The sequence below is a fragment of the Corythoichthys intestinalis genome, chromosome 8 (assembly GCF_030265065.1).
Source record: "Corythoichthys intestinalis isolate RoL2023-P3 chromosome 8, ASM3026506v1, whole genome shotgun sequence".
Classification (NCBI taxonomy): domain Eukaryota; kingdom Metazoa; phylum Chordata; class Actinopteri; order Syngnathiformes; family Syngnathidae; genus Corythoichthys; species Corythoichthys intestinalis.
Window position 1 is genome coordinate 26,492,752 of NC_080402.1, and position 21,025 is coordinate 26,513,776.

The following is a 21,025-nucleotide window of genomic DNA, read 5'->3' on the forward strand; positions in this document are numbered from 1 at the left end:
CACTTATTGTTAGTCAATTCCGTCTTTACAAAATATTAAAAAACAATCTAAATGACCTCTATAAATGAACTCATTATATAATACAAATAAGGTTGCTTAAAAGTTGGTGGGTACAATTTGAGCATCCTGAAAAGTTCCTAGAGTTATGTCTCTAACCTCCCTATGCAAACCAACTGAATTGGTCCATTAACAGAAGGACTATTATGGTTGTGTTAATGTAGTACATATTAGGGTCAAATGAAAGGAAAAAGAAGGACGATTGCTACAAGAAAAAAAAAAAGTCATATTATTACGTAGGGTAATGTAGCTGTGATCAGCTACGCATTTTACGTACATGTACCGTAGCTGAGAGCTACGACATTAGCCTGGCTAATGAAATATTTCAAATAGATCTTTGTTATGGTTCTTCATGTGAAAAAAAATTGTCATGATATGAAACAATTTTGCCGTGGCACAACATGGTGAGGTTGTACGACTCCGATGCAGCCCACCACCGCAGTTTCAAAAAATCCTAGGGGAAACCCTGCATTTTGTGTTGCCCATTCAGTCTGCTCTAGCCATCAGCCTCGTATTTGTTGTCTCCGTCGCCTTTTTCTCGTTTTGAATCTTCTACCTCCTCCAAATACGACTAAAACATATATGGCTGTATGTCACATGCTTCTTCTGGATCGTCGACAATATAGTTTGAAAAATCTTGACCCAGAATCGCCAAAAAAAATGCTTCCGCCTCCATTGGGATCAATACTAAATCCGCTGAAATCGCTCATTGTCTGATGTCATCACCAAGATGGAGGCGCCAGAGTGCTATAATGACAAAAGGAGCTAAACAGCAGATTTAAAGACGCATTTCTCCTCATCTGCGCTTTGCCAGCTTGTTGTATATAGTTGAATCGTCTCAAATTATTATTTAAATTCCAGTAATAATGCTATTTAAGATTTTTTTGTCACATCATATACACTTTAATACCCAGGAGCTTTTTGCATTATATGGTGTATGCCTTTGCATCTTTCATAAACCTTTATTTGTGTTTCACTTTTTGCAAAAACTGTGGATTTCCCCTCCACCCTGGTGTTCTGGATGCCAGCCTAATTTGGTACTGGCCACTTGGTAGATGGAAAAGCAGCATGGAAGCCAAACTTACGCAGACGGCCTGGCAGGGGCTTTTCAATCAATAAGGGCATACTGCAGGCAAAGTACAGGTGTTCCAGACTCTCTAAAGAGAAGTCTCTAGTGAGGAGCCTGTGTTGTAATCTGTTTAGCGAGGAGAAGATGAGACTCGCTGGTAGTGCAAAAGCTGGGAGAGAAATGATGGATACAAGTGGAAGACATGAGGGAAGAGCGAGTGTGGATAAAGTCTCTTAGGAGTGAAGTGAGAGCAGCAGTATTAAGGTGTGAGATTGTGATATCACACTTTGTAAATTGGTAAAGTTTAAATTCACAAATGTTCTCATATTATGATTTATCACTTTAAAATGTGCTCCGCTCTCCATACACACACACAGAGTACATTTTGGATGAAAAATAAGTCAGCAGCAGCAGCAGCTCAAGGACACAAAGGCACACACTCACAAACTGGTGTGTGCTGAAGCCCACAGTAATCAGTGATGTGGTGAAAGAGGCTTCTCGACTCTAGCCATAAACCGGTGTTATTCTCTCCACTTAAGCTTGTTTCCAACATTTCCTGCCATGCTTATCCCTGCCGGCTGATTGCAATCAGGAAGGAGAGGTGAAGAGGAGGGGCAAAGGGGAGGAGGTGAGGAAAGGACAACAGGCGAGGTGAGATGCGGAAGAGGTAGAGCAGTAGAGTGAGAGGGAGAGGAGGAAGAATAGGAGAAGAGAGAAGGCGGACGAGGACAGGACACAGGGGAGTAAATAAATGGCAAAGGGTTAAGACAATAGCTACTCCATGCTTGACTTCCCAAGGAAATGGGACACTGTGATCTCAGCCATTAGGGGTTGAAAGGTGAACTTTTAAATTTCCACTAACTGACAGAGTGGCGAGAAGGGCCAAGTTGAGTTCATCTCCTGATGGTCAACTATTAAACATAATGACATGAGTGCACAATTGGATTACTTTCTATGATTTAGGGTATCAGTTTTGACACGAGCATTTATGTATAAGATGGTTCTAATTAAGTATTTGTTTATTCTTTAAACGGGTCCAACTTTTTGCTACTGCAATTGGACTCCAGAATAGTAAAAAAAATATAACATATATAAAATAAAACCTTTTCAAACCACCAGTATTTAAACTACCGTATTGGCCCGAATATTAGACGATGATTTTGCATTGAAATAAGACTGAAAAAGTGGGTCGAGACGTAATACCCATTCACGATGCTAGATGGCGCCAGATATCATTGAAGCGATGTTCTGTCATGACAAAGCTCAGCTACTCTCAAGTTTAACCAGTTTGCATTATTTTATTGCAATGTTTTTCGTTTATTCAGATTTGTTTCAAGACTACAGTTATAAATACACTTCACTTTGATGGTTAATGCAGTTATTGCAATTTTGTTGTTTTATCACAATAGATTGGTTCATTTACATTTCGAAAACCAGAAGCCATTCGTTTAAGAATGTGATTGCCCTTTAGTTTACATATTTAAATGTTCAGATATTAAGACTTGAATGAGGCAAAATAGCATGCTTTTTTTCTCAAATATATTGTTATAATCATTTGTTTCAGATGTACTGTAATTATTTTCTGTATAAAAATTCATTTGGTGTTCAAAAAGTATTTTTTTCAAACTTGAGTCTTGAAAAAGAGGGGGTTGTCTTATAATCAGGGCCATCTTATATTCGGCCCAACACGGTACATGGACAAATAAGGCAAAAACATACACCAGGTAATGCAAATAATTTAAATACCTGCACCCTATTGCTTCCATTTTAAATGCGTGTGTATTCTGTGCAAACCGTTTCTCTCCCCTGAACTTAAATAGAAATGATCAGCGTAACAACGTAAGGCAGGATGCAACTTTGTTGGGGAGAAAGAAGAAAGAGGAAAAAAACTTTCCAAAGAGCAAAGCAAGGCAGACTGGATGTGTTAAATTATTCAAACGTTTCATCTGCGCCATGCTGCTTGCGTAGGCTCGGCCTCTATAATATGCATGTAAGAAGATATGATGAAACAAGTCCATAAACAGTAGTGAGTTTGCATGGGAATGTTTGGGAGCGCAGTGTGGGAGAGAAGGGCAATGTCGAGAAGCGACTTTGACTTTAGACGTTCATGCACACGTCCTCAATACATCTGAGCATGTTCCTGATGTGATATGGAAAAGAGCCGGGAACAAAAAAAGGGCAGATTAAGCGAGCGATAAAGAGCAAAGACAAAGAAAAAGAGAGCTGACTACAAGAAAGATATATGAATGAAGGAAGGGGAAATGTTGAGATTCCTGCCATTGTAAGCGTTTGTGTGCACGATGACGAGTGAGAGAATGGGGAACTCAACAGACAAAGACGAAACACAAACAGACGTGGGACAAAATCAAATGAGGCAGTTCACTTTCTTCTCAAGTGCCAAGAGTAGGAAAAAAAGCATTTAAAAAAGGCCAAAATTTCTACTGCCTACTGCATCAATCGGTTGGATTACATATGGGTATTTATGTGTCAACTTTTGCTTAACCCAAGAATATTTCATGCCTGTGATATTCAAAGTCTGACTCGTAAAAGAAATCTTAGATGTCTGTTTTTCCCCCCATAGATAGATATTTTATTTATTTCCACTGAGCTTTGCTACTGGTAAATCGAGGTAAGCTGCTAGCATTTTTTTTTTTTTTTTTGTTGAGAAAACGGTCACATTTAGACATAAGTCAAACATTGTAGAGTGTTGGCGATGTGTTGGACAAAATCTCATGGTTTATGTTTGTAAAATTTTATAGTTGATAATTAAATATTTGATTCTATTATCTCCAATTGATTGACTGATATTGGTTATATGAGGCAATTATTGTACTAGTTAGTTGCATACTCACTCCAGGAATTGTAGACTAGTGCAACTAACTGGTAGTGTGCAATGAAAAAAATCATTACATTTCTTTATCCTCATCTTTATAGTTAGCTAAATATCTATAGCAAAAAGTACTGTATCAAATATTTTGGGGAAAATTTACCTCCTGGGAGAAATCAGGAGTGAACAAATGTTTATACAAATGGGTGTACCAATAGGTTTAAAAAGTATTAAAATATATTAGAAAGTTTGTTTTGTCACGCAGGTCAGAATTACCCGCTGACAAAAGCAAATATGTCGTCAACTATGATATTTCAGTTTTATGAATCTCATTGAAGAGATAATTGACAACATTATATTAATGATTTGTCACTTGTATTTGAGTGAGAAAAGGTGTTAATTTGTTTCATTAAAGAGTTTATACAGTCATACCTTTTAATTGAAGTAACATCTTTATATTCACCTTTGGTCTGGTTTTAAGATGTGATAATTTGAAAAGTTTTAATACAAAGTTGTCCTTTCTTCCCTGTTCACTCCATTATTAAATAACACCCCCCCCCCCCAAAAAAAAAAAAAAAACATTCAATTAATTGCCGTACTTTTTGTCATCTAACATATTCAGAGTCAAAAACTTGTCAGATTGACCTTTGTTTGCCAAGACCACAAATTCATTATACAGTGCTGGACAAAGGTATTTGCACCCCTGCAATTTTGTCAGATAATGCTCAATTTCTCCCAGAAAATGATTGCAGTTACAAATGCTTTGGTAGTAATATCTTCATTTATTTTGCTTGCAATGAAAAAACTAAAGAGAATGAAAAAAAAAAACAATCATTATCATTTAACACAAAACTCCAAAAATGGGCCTGACAAAAGTATTGGCACCCTCAGCCTAATACTTGGTAGCACAACCTTTTGAAAAAATAACTGCGAACAACCGCTTCCGGTATCCATCAATGACATTCTTTCAGTGCTCTGATGGAATTTTAGACCGTTCTTCTTTGGCCAATTGTTCCAGGTCTCTGAGATTTGAAAGGTGCCTTCTCCAAACTGCCATTTTCAGATCCCTCCACATGTGTTCTATGGGATTTAGTTCTGGACTCATTGCTGGCCACTTTAGAAGTCTCCAGTGGTTTCTCTCAAACCCTTTTCTAGTGGTTTTTGAAGTGTGTTTTGGGTCACTGTCCTCCTGGAAGGCCCATGATCTCTGCGGGAGACCCAGTTTTCTCACACTGGTCCCTACATTATGCTGAAAAATATGTTGGTAGTCTTCAGACTTCATTATGCCATGCACACGGTCAAGCAGTCCAGTGCCAGAGGAAACTAAGCAACCCCAAAACATCAGGGAACCTCCACCATGTTTGACTGTGGGGACCGTGTTAAGGCCCCATTTTTCCCCCCTGTAAACTCTATGTTGTTTTCCCAAAAAGCTCTACTTTTGTCTCATCTGACCAGAGAACATTCTTCCAAAACGTTTTTGGCTTTCTCAGGTATGTTTTGGTAAACTCTCTGGGTCAGAAGTGGGGTCTTCCTTGGTATCCTACCACAGAGTTCCTTTACATTCAGATGCCGACGGATAGTACGGGTTGACACTGTCGTACCCTCAGACTGCAGGACAGCTCGAACTTGTTTGGATGTTAGTCGAGGTTCTTTATCCACCATCCACACAATCTTTAGTTGAAATCCCTCGTCAATTTTATTTTGTGTCCACATCTAGGAAGGTTAGCCACAGTGCCATGGGCTTTACACTTATTGATGACACTGCGCACGGTAGACACAGGAACATTCAGTTCTTTGGAGGTAGATTTGTAGCCTTGAGACTGCCCGTGCTTACTCACAATTTTGCTTCTTAAGTCCTCAGACAGTGTTTTTGGTCTTCTTTCTTTTCTCCATGCTCAATGTGGTACACACAAGGACACAGGACAGAGGTTGAGTCAACTTTAATCCATTTTAACTGGCTGCAAGTGTCATTTAGTTATTGCCACCACCTGTTATGTGCCACAGGTAAGTAACAGGTGCTGTTAATTACACAAATTAAAGAAGCATCACATGATTTTCAAAGGGTGCCAATACTTTTGACTGGCCCATTTTTGGAGTTTTGTGTAAAATGATCATGATTTTTTTTTTTTTTTTTCCCCATTCTCTTTTGTGTTTTTTCATTGCAATCAAAATAAATGAAGATATTACTACCAAAGCATTTGTAATTGCAATCATTTTCTGGGAGACACTGAGCATTATCTGACAGAATTGCAAGGGTGCCAATACTTTTGGCCAGCACTGTATATTACTAACATGTATTAAGATGCCTCACAGTTCAGAGATCAAGGGTTCAATCCCGGGCTGTGTGGAGTTTGCATGTGGTACATGTTTGCATGTACTGTAAGTGTTGCTGTAAACAAAACACACAAATATCTTATTTACTGTGTTTTTACAGCTGAGTAGTGATGCGGGCACTGAATTAGTCTTGGAACCTGAGACCCTGGAAATATAACTAATTTGCAGGATTGTTGAATGAGTGGAAACCAACCACAGTGTGGTCATAATGTCACAATATGATCATTTTGCAAGAGGTTCATCTTGCTAGGCTACTAAAATCAATCTACAAATTGCATGGTTGTCAAACTTAAGAAAACATTAGGTATCTGACTACATTAAGCATAAAAAATGGGGACATACAGTAATTGTTTTTAATGGCATGGACATTTAATGTATAAAAGGGCACCACATTCAGCAATAAGAGTGTGACAATATCTCGATACAGCGATATATCGCGATATTTTGCAACCCGATGGGTTATCGATATGCTCCCGCCAAGAATCGATACTTTTATTTAACATATTGGCCATACAATGGCGTATGGATGCTGTAAACTGCTCAATGTTTGTTGAGCAATTCCTTGGCGGTCCACTAGGGGCGCTCGGGAGTGGCGGTGAGGGTAAAGTGCGCACAAGTTGTCTAGAGAAGAAGAGAAGCTCCAAGTGGGTTGAAAAAATAAAAAAGCTCTGTGAGAACGGTGGAGGGAAAAAATGAGAAAAATATTGCTACAAATCACACATGGGGACACACTTTAGATTTTACACCAACAAGAAAGGAAGTAAGGTGAACAAGGACTTTGCTGTATGCAAGAATTGTCTAAGAAAAATAAGTTTCACTGGGAGCTGGTGACGTAGTGGACACTGGAGTTTGTGAGCTTTGCTTTCATCACTTGAGGTAAGAAAGTTTTGCAATGTAATTGACTTTTTAATTTACAAGTATTATTTTGATGACATTTGGTGTTGAATGATATAAAATAAACCAGGACCCTAAACTGGATGAAAATGAATATCGAACAAGCCCACATGAATTTACCGATTTATTTGAGAACCAATTTCCATCTAGTTTACTACACAAACTGTTATTACTGTCATTTTGATACAATAAGCTATAAAAATGGTTTGAATAGGTTCCAAGATATATAAAGTGATGTGCATGATAATTAATGTAGCCTACATATTAAAAATAGGTAATTATTGATGTAGCCTACATATTAAAAATAGGTAATTATTGAATTTTTAATTTCTATACATTCAGTTCATATTTTTTTTAATTCAATACTTCCAACACAAAAAAAAAAAAAAAAAATCAGGATTTCAACTCAAACGCTATGAAGTAGCTAATATTTTTTGTTTTATTTTGTTGTTTTTAAGGTGAGGAAGACTGTGACTGAGCAAGTCTGACATCTTAAATGCTGAAGCAGATAGCGGAAGTGCTCAAACCAAGCAACAAAGTTCATATACGAAGAAAAGACCCACCAATTTTATCATTGCCCCACTCCAAGCTCAACTGCTGACACCTACGGCACTTTTTATTTATTTATTTTTTTAAAGATTTAAAACTTTAAAGAAATTAAGGGTGCCATTCATCGTGATTTCTCCAAGCGATATCAGTGGTCGTGGTTGGTTTCCTCTATATGTGCAGGGGCACAATTTGCAGTAGATTTATATTTTACAGCAATGTTGCACAGAAAAGGTGTCACTGTTTAATAAATGACTTAAACAGTATTTTTTTCTATTTTCCAATATCTTTTTTTTTTCTTTTCGTTTCAACAGTTGTATCGTAGAATTTCATGTATCCAATTTCTGACCAATATATCGATAATCGCTGTATCGTGATATAATCGTTATCGTGAGCCTTGTATCGTGAATCGTATCGTATCGTGAGGTGCCCTGAGGTTCCCACTCCTATTCAGCAACCTATTGGATGCATTTCCAACTCTTTCTAGACTTTTCTTCCTTTTTGTTTACAATGCTTACAGCCATGAGACTGCCTTGCCTCAAACATTCAGCCATCCTCTTGGCAAATAATTCATCGAGGAGAGGGGCAAAAGCTGGGAATCACATAAAGTTAAGTGAAAGAGCACTGAAAGATAGGAAATTTTAACCTCACATTTGACTGAATGTGGACAGTGAGGTTACCTGCCAAGGAAAAAAACCCGGGCCATGTCTACACCTAGCAGGGTTTTTTTTTTTCTTTTTTTTTTTCAACCCGAGGATCCTGCCCTAATACGTCCGGAAAAATAATTACATCTACACCAGCACCTTTGTAGATAAAAAAGCTTCCACAGCCAATCGCATTCATTCATTTTTATGTATATTCATAACAATGCGCGAAAAATAATTGTCCATAATACCCCCATCCTTCGCAAGTGTTCTTCAATATGAAGAACTTCAAGAATTTGAATGGAAGCAAAAAGCACCTGTCTAATTATTAGATCCAAGCCCACTGCCAAGGTATCCATGTTTGCTCCAAATGCAAACATTGGTCTCATGTGTGACGTAGGAACAGGGGTGAAAGTGGCTAGAATTTCTTGCCAGAACTCCCCGACGTTAAGGTCGCCACGGAGCCAGAAATTTTATTTTTTTATTTATTTCCTTTTTGTTGGGGGGAGGGCTCAAACCTCTTAAACTACTGAAACGCAAAGAAAATTGTTTTAGCACAGTTACTTCTATAACACAAACAAAAACTGATTTTCATCCAAAACTTTTTAAATGATTTGCAAAATAAAAACAGCGATAACCCCAACCTCCATCTCCTAATTTTTTATTTTCCTTCATTCCCTCACATAATAAATGCCAAACCTCAATTTTAACTACTTAAGAACATTGGATGTATATTAAAATTGAAGTTAATGTTAACATTTACTTTTTGTTTTTTATTTTTTAATAACAAAGATATAAGTAACATACATTCAGAAAAATAAGTACAAATGACTGATATTATGGAGAGTGAAATGGAATATATTTTGAAGATTGCGCAAAAATTGGCAACATTTTTTTTTTTTTTTTAAATCATAAGGAAATGAATAAGTAGCCTAACATAAATGAACAAATATAAGTCCAAAGTGTACATTAACAGCTAAGATGTTCTGAACCTCCCCATCAGAGCAAATAAAACTAAATATGATAAATAAGTCTCTTCAACTCTTTCGTTGCTCTTAAAGATTTGATCCATTTTATGCTGCATTGCCCTTTTTTTGTCGCATCAATTCAACCTTTTTTTTTTTTTTTTTTTTTGCTGTTCCAGAAAGCATCCACATTTCAACCAATCAGAGCTAACTATCTCTGCTGATCACATGTCAGTATGTCAGCCAATTGAATGGGTAAATGAGTCCAGGCGTTTTGCTTTGCTGCGTACATTCGCACATTGACGTGACTCATCATCGTCAGACTCAGATAACGGCAGCAACTGGGGAAACCTCCATGCCGTCCGTTGAATAAAATAAATAATAAATATTGGTGAAAATGGATTATGCTACACAAGCACTTTATTATGATTGTTGTCAACACTTGTGTATGTAAACCTGATGTTGGTAGATTGTTTACATGTGTGGCAGCTTAGCATTTTTTTATTTTTTTTTTAACATACCGTTTTGACAGTTGCCGTCATATTTTCGGAATCAAAGCACCGTGTACCGGAACAGCATTCCAGCCCTGAATCTTATACCGGAACAGCATTCCAGCCTTGAATCTTATACCGGAACTGCGTTCTGGCCCTGAATCTCATACCAGAACTGCGTTCCTGACCGTTCTGGCCCACTTTCACTCCTGCGTAGGAACAAAGTTTTTCGCGGTCAGTGATGTTTCCACGGTTAAATCTTCAGTTATCAGTGTCCACATGATAGCGCTACAAATGCAGAATTCGCACATCTTTACTTTGAACAGAGTTTTTAAGAACCCTCCTTTTCAATGCCCAAAATGTGCGTGTGTGTGTGGATGATAGGCCAAACCATAGAAAAAGTTCTTCTTTTTGCCAAATACCCTGCTACATGTAGACATGGCCTAAAAGCTACCAAAAATCTGTGTTTGTTTGTTGATATTGTACCATCAGCTGTTGCAGTCAACGAAGCCCTGTTGCCAGTCAAGTTTCAATCATGTTCCTCTCGCTCTCATCTAATAACAATTAAACCCACCATTTACTCTTAGATTATTATTATTTTTATTAATGTTGGATGTGATATTCTTATTAATTGAGCACTTTATTTAGCTGCAGTTGTTTAGTAAGCGCTATACATATATTTGTGCTAATTTGAGAGTTACAGCTCTAATGCGGCAACTTTGTCGGATCTTTCTAGGCTAACTTGTCACTTCATTTTCTCCACAATGAGAAAATCATGCAGTTGAGGTAGCTAATTTATTCCTTGTCTTCATTGAGCGATGGCATCGAGGGAGGCACAGAGTTAAGCAGCAGGGTCGCATTGATTGTATGTATTTATCTCTCGCTGGTCAGCAGTCTGCCTCGTTGATGTGCATTGGAGGTCATTCTCCACATTGAATCCCCATTGATCTCCTTTTTAGAGCCCCCTGACACACTCAGAGCTCCATTATGACAGTGATCACACTCAAGTGTACGCAGCTAAAGATGCGTGCACAATCATGAATAGGGTAGCAAGAGAATAACTATATTACAGAGGTGCGATGCATACGATCACATATTGTAGTTTACCGCACTGATCGGTATAAACCAAGTTTGATGCTGGTTCTCTCTGTAATTCACTGCACTGTGCCTCTTAAATGCATGTAAGAGCAGGGACTGTTTCAGAAATCATTTAATAAGGCAAACGGTCAGACTGTCTTGAAGACTCTATTGAACATGTTATAAGAAGATTACACCTGGAAAATAGTCGTTATAGCTTTAGGCCTATAAATGACTTACAGTATATGTCCAGAGGAGAAGAAAGTTGGCTGAAACATACCATTACTGTAGAAATTAGAAAGTGATCTCTGAATTTGATACATGCGCTCACAACCATTACCTGGTTCATCAATCTAGGGTGTACATCTGATCAGACAAGTAACATATCCATAAATATATAAAATGGGATAGCTGCATATTAATATTTGCCTGCCTTACAGTGCCTTGCAAAAGTATTCGGCCCCCTTGAACCTTGCAACCTTTCGCCACATTTCAGGCTTCAAACATAAAGATATAAAATTTTAATTTTTTGTCAAGAATCAACAACAAGTGGGACACAATCGTGAAGTGGAACAAAATTTATTGGATAATTTCAACTTTTTTAACAAATAAAAAACTGAAAAGTGGGGCGTGCAATATTATCCGGCCCCCTTGCGTTAATACTTTGTAGCGCCACCTTTTGCTCCAATTACAGCTGCAAGTCGCTTGGGGTATGTTTCTATCAGTTTTGCACATCGAGAGACTGACATTCTTGCCCATTCTTCCTTGCAAAACAGCTCGAGCTCAGTGAGGTTGGATGGAGAGTGTTTGTGAACAGCAGTCTTCAGCTCTTTCCACAGATTCTCGATTGGATTCAGGTCTGGACTTTGACTTGGCCATTCTAACACCTGGATACGTTTATTTTTGAACCATTCCATTGTAGATTTGGCTTTATGTTTTGGATCATTGTCCTGTTGGAAGATAAATCTCCGTCCCAGTCTCAGGTCTTGTGCAGATACCAACAGGTTTTCTTCCAGAATGTTCCTGTATTTGGCTGCATCCATCTTCCCGTCAATTTTAACCATCTTCCCTGTCCCTGCTGAAGAAAAGCAGGCCCAAACCATGATGCTGCCACCACCATGTTTGACAGTGGGGATGGTGTGTTCAGGGTGATGAGCTGTGTTGCTTTTACGCCAAACATATCGTTTTGCATTGTGGCCAAAAAGTTAAATTTTGGTTTCATCTGACCAGAGCACCTTCTTCCACATGTTTGGTGTGTCTCCCAGGTGGCTTGTGGCAAACTTTAAACGAGACTTTTTATGGATATCTTTGAAAAATGGCTTTCTTCTTGCCACTCTTCCATAAAGGCCAGATTTGTGCAGTGTACGACTGATTGTTGTCCTATGGACAGACTCTCCCACCTCAGCTGTAGATCTCTGCAGTTCATCCAGAGTGATCATGGGCCTCTTGGCTGCATCTTTGATCAGTTTTCTCCTTGTTTGAGAAGAAAGTTTGGAAGGACGGCCGGGTCTTGGTAGGTTTGCAGTGGTATGATGCTCCTTCCATTTGCACAGTGCTCCTTGAGATGTTTAAAGCTTGGGAAATCTTTTTGTATCCAAATCCGGCTTTAAACTTCTCCACAACAGTATCTCGGACCTGCCTGGTGTGTTCCTTGGTTTTCATAATGCTCTCTGCACTTTAAACAGAACCCTGAGACTATCACAGAGCAGGTGCATTTATACGGAGACTTGATTACACACAGGTGGATTCTATTTATCATCACCGGTCATTTAGGACAACATTGGATCATTCAGAGATCCTCACTGAACTTCTGGAGTGAGTTTGCTGCACTGAAAGTAAAGGGGCCGAATAATATTGCACGCCCCACTTTTCAGTTTTTTATTTGTTAAAAAAGTTTAAATTATCCAATAAATGTTGTTCCACTTCACGATTGTGTCCCACTTGTTGTTGATTCTTGACAAAAAAATTAAATTTCATATCTTTATGTTTGAAGCCTGAAATGTGGCGAAAGGTTGCAAGATTCAAGGGGGCCGAATACTTTTGCAAGGCACTGTATTTTGCTGAGTAAACTTTGCACCAACAGAGATTGAACCTCTTCCCACACCACAGCCCAAAACAATGCGTAGGTGGCTCATTGTCAATTGTGTCTGGTGGATAGAAGAAAACAAATAAATAGAAAAAAAAACAAAAAACAGCTAGCAGCGAGCACCCCCCCCACACACACACACCCAAACACACGCACACCTAAATCCATTATAAAAAATACAATTAAATGGAAAAGCGAACTGGATTAAATAATAGCATTATAATGGACATGGAAAAGTAAAATTTTAACATGACTTAAAATAATGGCAAATTCCATTGTGATTTTCATATTCATAAGTCATAATTTCAGTTATATCTCAAAGTTAACTATCCACTTCAACAGTTTAGATAACATGGGATCATGCATTGCAGTGCATTGCTTGGAGAACATAGCACAATAATATGAATAAAAGAGCACTTGGCGCTACTGGAAGAAAGAGTCCAAGATCACATGAACCTCAACTGTATTCTAACATTATGCTAAATATTAACTTGGCTCAAGTGTTGCTGTCTTAACTTTTAACATAAATCTTACTTTTAGTCTGTTTCATTTGTTTTGAGTAACAGTTTCCAAATCCTTGGGCAGCATTACTTTTGCATTCACTAAGAGTTTTCACTCTCAGTTTCAGTCTGCTTTGGGTACGTTTTTCATTTGTGTGTGCTTAAATACTTGTTATCAGCATGCTAATCCTCACAAAAACAATTATACCGGTATACTGTTATGAGTTATATACTGGAAAATATATTCAATGTGTATATAGTGTATGCAGGTTTTGCCCTGGGATTTTTTTAAGCTGTGGTGGTGAGCTGCACCGGAGTCGGACAGCCTCACCATATCGTGCCACCGCAAATTTTGGTTTTTTTCATGTTTTTTTTTTCCCAAGAAGAACCATAACAAAGATATATATTTGAAATACTTCAATAGTCAGGCTAATGTCGTAGCTCTCAGCTGCGGTACATGTACATAAAATGCGTAGCTGATTACAGCTACGTTACCCTAAGTAATAATACGACTTTTTTTCTCGTAGCAATAGTAAAACTTACATCTCGTAGTGATGTAGTCCGTCTTTTTCCTTTTATTTGGCATTAATATGTACTACATTACCACAACTATAATAGTCCTTCTGTCATCTGACCCATTTCAAGGAGTAGGGGGAAAATCTAGTAGCCGTGTAAAGAGTTTTACTAGTTTCGGTGAGAAGGTGAATAGTTTTTTGTTGTTGTTCGTGAACTGCATTTCCACACCAACGCACATCGAGGTTACGTTACCCTAAGTAATAATACGACTTTTTTTCTCGTAGCAATAGTAAAACTTACATCTCGTAGTGATGTAGTCCGTCTTTTTCCTTTTATTTGGCATTAATATGTACTACATTACCACAACTATAATAGTCCTTCTGTCATCTGACCCATTTCAAGGAGTAGGGGGAAAATCTAGTAGCCGTGTAAAGAGTTTTACTAGTTTCGGTGAGAAGGTGAATAGTTTTTTGTTGTTGTTCGTGAACTGCATTTCCACACCAACGCACATCGAGGTACCATAAACTTGGCAAGGAGATGTATGAGAGTCAGTTTTCGAGTGTCCAAGAGCTTGTGAAACTTGAAAAAAGCGCATTTATCAAAGTTTCATCAGCCGTGATTGCTTATATCCGTCTGCCGAAACAGTCTGATAGCACAGATATAAGTACGCTTGCCCATCTTTGTTGACGTTAGCGCGGCGGCGCTCTGAAAATAGAGCAAGGCCCTATTTTGGGCGCCGTCTCTCGGCGCAAATTCATTTAAACTTGCCTTCCGTCCAAGACGGCCGTCCACCGCTCACTTTCGACGAAAAGTCCGAACCAAATGCCCCGGATATGGGGAAGAAGGAGAGGTGTCGTATTGGCTTACCCACGTTATTGTTGCAACAATAATAAAGAAAAACAATAACAGCGGGCTGCCGCGACATGCGTCCATTATCTCTTACCATCTCGCCCGTTCTCCCATTCTCCCTCCTCACTTCCCCCTGCGTCACAGCTCCCCAGTCAGATCGTCTCTTAAGGGGACCGCACGTAGTTATGGACATTACAATACACAATGAAAAGGTTGCTGCTGAACCCTTCACACTCATGTGCTGCAAGTTTGGAAAAAAAACAAAAACAAAAAAAACATCACATTTGCAAGGCGTGGCGGCTTTTATTTTGGTGTGGCGGTGCGCCACAATCTCTTAGGGGTAGGGGGAAACCCTGGTATGGTCACCAAAAAATAGACATTGAAAAAGCGCAATTCTTGGGCTTCTCAGACTCGGTTGTAACTACCTTTTGATAATCTTAGCTATTACTCAATTTTTTTTTTAGTTATTGAGTTGTTGTTGTTGTTGTTTTTTTATGAGGCTTGTTCAGTACTGAAAGATCAGAAAAACTTGGATATTTTCTTTCAACACTTGCATCAAAGTAAGCAGCACCTCCATCATTAAAGATACTCATTTTCTCTTTAATCACTTAAAATTCAGATAGTATGAGTAGGGGCTGTGGGAGAGTCATAATTAAGAACTATGAAGGCACAGATGGCAATTTTATATCTTCCTTATGGTATTTTTCGGAATTAATTCTTGGCATTAGATGAGTGGGTGTGAGGGTCCCTTATGTCAAAAGAGAATAAGGAATTGGCAGTAAAATAGTCGTCATTACACGAATTTCAAGGTAGTGCTAATGTTACAGCAAAAAAAAAAAAGTATATATATATATATATATATATATATAATAATTAGACTTCTAAATGAGTTATTTCTCTTATCGCCTGAACAAAGATGAAAGCACTGAATGAACTGCAGTGGCAAGGAAAGTGGTAATATTTAGATTCAGAACTCACCATTGTTGCCGAAGTCGAGTGAGTATTTGACCACATGATAGTTATTCCACACGTAGAGGAGGTTGTCTCTCGGGTTGTAATCCACTGCAGCGATGTACTGATACGAGTTTGGAAACGGTATGTTTATGATCGTCTCCTTGCTCTTGTCAGTGTTGTACATGTAGTCAATTTTGTTCCCCGTCCCTTCGTTGTCATCATCTTCGTAGACAGTCTTGACTACATACAGGACACCGCATATCATGAAGGCATTGGAAGCGGAGCGTTTGTCATAGCTGGTGTCCCAAGAGCCTTCGATGCGTAAGGTGTAAGGATTTAGCTGGCTCACCACGACACGCCCGTTGTTTTGCTCAGTTGCATAGATTACCCATAGTCCATTTTCATCCACTGCCAAGTCGATGTCAGACTTCCCGCCCCAGCGGTAGGGGGATGTGTCATGATAGTTAGCATTTGCAATGATGGCCTCACCACTTTTGATGCGCGTCCGGAGGTCAAATTTAACAATGTTGCGCGTGCGCTCTTTGTTGAAAAACAGCGCACCGTCATACACGACAAAGCCGGTGCCGTCAACGCGATGCGGCAGTTTGTACGTAGTGGTTGGCCGGCCTGCAATGAAGTCTTCCTTGGATGAGTACTCAGTCAGTGTGTCTGTGCGGTACGGTGTCCAGGGCATGTAGTAAATCTTGTCTGAGGCCTGCAGTGGGTCCTTGCACCAGGCGCCAGATTGGTGGTCAGACTCAAAGAGATGTTCACTTTGGTATACTCCTCGCAGAATTCCAGGGCAGAGAAACACTAAAGAATGAATAACACAAATTTTACATTCAGGGCTTTTTATGGACGCATAAAATGTAAAATGCCAACAAGCCTGACTTCTTCCTAACAAGTACATTAATTTTACATTGGATTTCAACTCAGCTGAGATTGTGTTGTGATGAGCCAGTATGATTGCAGAACACAGCAACAGATAATACCAACATATTGTAGCTAAGACAAAATGGGCACATTTGCCCACCCCCTCTTTCTCTGAGTCCCACTTTCCCTCCCATCCCATCTCCTCATTAGTTGCATGGCGCTTTCTTTCTGCCTGTCTCTTTCTGTCAAGTTTTCCCCCTGCTGTTGCTGCAATTGTTACAACAATTAATTTTCCTCTCTGTGTTTGGTATTCCCATCTTGAAATACTGAGGTCATAATTTATGAGCAAGGAGGGAGATTTGGTCATAGAGACTTCAGTAATTTAACTGGAATGCTGTCCCTTTTACTGCAGACAATACGCGGTATTTATAAACCAGACACAGAAAGACATGCCAGAAACTCATTTTGGTTTTCCAATTCCTCTTAATAATAGGATTTCCAATCATATATAAGAGACTGGGAACATTAATTGAACTTTGATTGGGCACTTTAAGCACTAGTGTCATTTTCATTTCACAAGAGGAACGTGAAATACCAAATGTCAAAGCAATCCTCTATTCATAGGCTGAACATAAAAATGTGTTTGACCCTTGGAGTGCTTTGTTAGGTGCCATTCCACCCGACACCACAGAAGAATATGAAGAGCCAATGTTTCTAAATTGCCTTAACATGCTGAATTCAGACTGTCTTAATATAACCACAATGAAGATGAGATAGATAGACGTTGAGCTTAATGCATACAATTTGATCAAGGAACATGCAATACGCACGGTGGGCTTACCTTTTTGTTCAACCTCTGCCGATGCCATTGTCAAAAGTTGAAGGAATGAGAGCAGACAGAAAAAAGAGGAACAGAAGACAAAGATTGATTAACGATGTAATCATAAGGAAATCAGGATAATAAAATCTCTGATCTTCATAATTGTGTTCATATTTCATCTTAACCTTGTGAAAGTGCAAGGATGCTCTCCATATGCAATGACTAATACAATTACATGAATGAGACGGCCGTGCTCTAATCTGAAATTTAACTAAAAGCTTTGTCATATGTTAAGCTTATTCAGTGGGGCAAATAAGTATTTAGTCAACCACTAATTGTGCAAGTTCTCCCACTTGAAAATATTAGAGAGGCCTGTAATTGTCAACATGGGTAAACCTCAACCATGAGAAACAGAATGTGGAAAAAAAAAAACCAGAAAATCACATTGTTTGATGTTTGAAGAATTTATTTGCAAATCATGGTGGAAAATAAGTATTTGGTCAATACCAAAACTTCATCTCAATACTTTGTTATGTACCCTTTGCTGGCAATAACGGAGGCCAAACGTTTTCTGTAACTCTTCACAAGCTTTTCACACACTGTTGCTGGGATTTTGGCCCATTCCTCCGTGCAGATCTCGAGAGCAGTGATGTTTTGGGGCTGTCGTTTGGCAACACGGACTTTCAACTCCCTCCACTGAGTTTCTATGGGGTTGAGATCTGGAGACTGGCTAGGCCACTCCAGGACCTTGAAATGCTTCTGACGAAGCCACTCCTTTGTTGCCCTGGCTGTGTGTTTGGGATCATTGTCATGCTGAAAGACCCAGCCACATCTCATCTTCAATGCCCTTGCTGATGGAAGGAGATCTTCACTCAAAATCACTCAATATATGGCCCCATTCATTCATTCCTTGACACTTATCAGTTGTCCTGGTCCCTTGCAGAAAAACAGCCCCAAAGCATGATGTTTCCACCCCCATGCTTCACAGTGGGTATGGTGTTCTTCGGATGCAATTCAGTATTCTTTCTCCTCCAAACATGTGAACCTGTGTTTCTACCAAAAAGTTCTATTTAGATTTCATCTGACCATAACACTTTCTCCCAGTCCTCTTCTGGATCATCCAAATGCTCTCTAGCGAACCGCAGACGGGCCCGGGCGTGTAATTTCTTCAGCAGGGGGACACGTCTGGCAGTGCAGGATTTGAGTCCCTGGCCGCGCATTGTGTTACTGATAGTACCCTTTGTTACTGTGGTCCCAGCTCTCTGTAGGTCATTCACTAGGTCCCCCCGTGTGGTTCTGGGATTTATGCTCACCGTTCTTGTTATCATTTTGACGCCACGGGGTGAGATCTTACATGGAGCCCCAGATCGAGGGAGATTATCTGTGGTCTTGTATGTCTTCCATTTTCTAATAATTGCTCCCACAGTTGATTTCTTTACACCAAGCGTTTTACCTAATGCAGATTCAGTCTTCCCAGCCTGGTGCAGGTCTACAATTTTGTCTCTGGTGTCCTTCGACAGCTCTTTGGTCTTGGCCATAGTGGAGTTTGCAGTGTGACTGACTGAGATTTTGGACAGGTGTCTTTTATATCGATAATGAGTTAAAACAGGTGCCTTTAAGAAAGGTAACGGTTGGAGCCTTGTTAAACCTTGTTAGACCTCGTTAGAAGAAGTTAGACCTCTTTGACAGCCAGAAATCTTGCTTCTTTGAAGGTGACCAAATACTTATTTTCCACTCCAATTTGGAAATAAATTCTTTAAAAATCAAACAATGTGATTTTCTGTTTTTTCTTCCACATTCTGTTTCTCATGGTTGAGTTTTACCCATGTTGACAATTACAGGCCTCTCTAATCTTTTCAAGTAGAACTTGCACAATTGGTGGTTGAGTAAATTCTTATTTGCCCCACTGTAAAGAGATTAAAAAGTGGGCAGTTTTTGGCCGGCTGGGTCACCGCTTCATGTGGCCATTCACTTCCAACGCATTCTTCCATTTTTTTATGCATTCGCTCCGTATTTTTAGGAATCTCCTTCCACGAATTGCATGCCATTTGGCAATCTTTATAATACCTTGACAAAACATTGTACAGGTGGTCGTACCTGCGGACCTCTTATATGATCTACTCGCCGGCTTGGTCCATTTTTGCGTGTACTGCAAGAATGTTTGTAAAAGGCAGTGATTTCGCTGTGAACCGGAAACAACGTTCTGAGCGGACTAGTCACAGTCACGTCACCACGCGTTGACGTGACGCGTAGTCAGGATTTTGTGGAGGTGCACGTCAGGCAACGGCGTAAGGTCGTAAATCAGGTCTGCGTTGACAATGTAGGTCTGCCGTCACCACTGTGCAGAAGCATAAATCAGCCTTAATGCCTTTATTACCAAAACTGAGTACAGTGGTGGCCACTGCTCCTTGTGAGTGTTTTCATTTTGTACGTGGGATTGACTGTTCAGAATTTCTGAAAGTGCATCTGCAAATGTTACTCTCCTTCTTCACGTCATTCAAGTAAATAAAACTTAATCATAAGGAGAACTCTCTAACCTAAGGACCTAAGACCATACTGAACAGTTACAGGCTGCTATATGTTGGTCTCATGCAGTTTTCTGTCCTACCTAAAGGATATGGCTGTATAGTAACGGTTACAAAGCACATTTTGCGCCATCTGTCATTTTTGTTGAGGTGTCAATTTATGTAGAGGCTTTTATTTGTTTAAGTGGAATTGGCATGAAGGCAACTAATTAAAGCAAAGAATTTGAGTTCATTCGCCAGCCTTAAAAGGTCTTAATCATAGTACAGAATAACCAATACAGGATTATGAAATAGCCTGAGGATATGAGCTTTGAATGTATCTAATAGCAACAGAGGAAAAGAAAACCACCAAACTGATATGATTATTGAGATTCCATTTCAGTAGACCAACTGATATTGAAGCTTTAAAAACGCTCTGTGCTGCGCAGCAGGCGAGCTAATGCTTTGTGGTCGTCACCTCCACCGTGTGACTCTTGTGTATGATTGTGCAGATGTGTGGGATCATGCTGATTGTGCTGCTTTGCTCCAATTCCAACACCCAATTCCCTCTCTATTATATTCAAAGCGCTCTCCTCAGAGCTCACTTTGGCTGAGGGTTATTCACATCGCCCCCTCAGAGAAATGTGCACACTTGCTCAGAGCCTTTAAAACATATGAATTCCATTCCACCTTGGTCCTTAGGGGGGATGAGTGGCTTGTGAACATAGCAGAAACCTAATCCTGCAGGCAGTTCCCCTTGTGTGTTTCAAGACCGTTAGCTACCTACTGAATGGAACTGCTCCCTAAGGAGTAAAACAGGAGAAGAGGCATAGATGATGCACTCCAAGGTAAAACATTTGGAAATAGTTTGGTCACATTCTTGGTCACTACACATCTCAATGTACCCCGACATTATTTAATACTTCAAGCCAAAACCAGTACCAACAAACGTGTGTGCAGAGGTGGGTAGGGTAGCCATAACATTTACTCAAGTAAGAGTAGCTTTACTTCAAAATAAT

The 21,025-nt window shown here is 39.4% G+C and overlaps 1 protein-coding gene across 14 annotated transcripts in view; it reads right to left on the reverse strand.

The window, feature by feature from the left end:
* adgrl3.1 (adhesion G protein-coupled receptor L3.1) overlaps positions 1 to 21,025 on the reverse strand; it is a 301,163-nt gene that overhangs the window by 120,791 nt on the left and 159,347 nt on the right. For all 14 annotated transcript variants that reach the window (XM_057843335.1, XM_057843334.1, XM_057843322.1 and 11 more), the window contains exons 6-7: positions 17,524 to 17,538; positions 15,834 to 16,622 (exon numbers count right to left, since the gene is read on the reverse strand). In XM_057843335.1, coding sequence (XP_057699318.1) covers positions 15,834 to 16,622; positions 17,524 to 17,538 — 804 coding nt within the window. The remainder of the gene's footprint in view (positions 1 to 15,833; positions 16,623 to 17,523; positions 17,539 to 21,025) is intronic.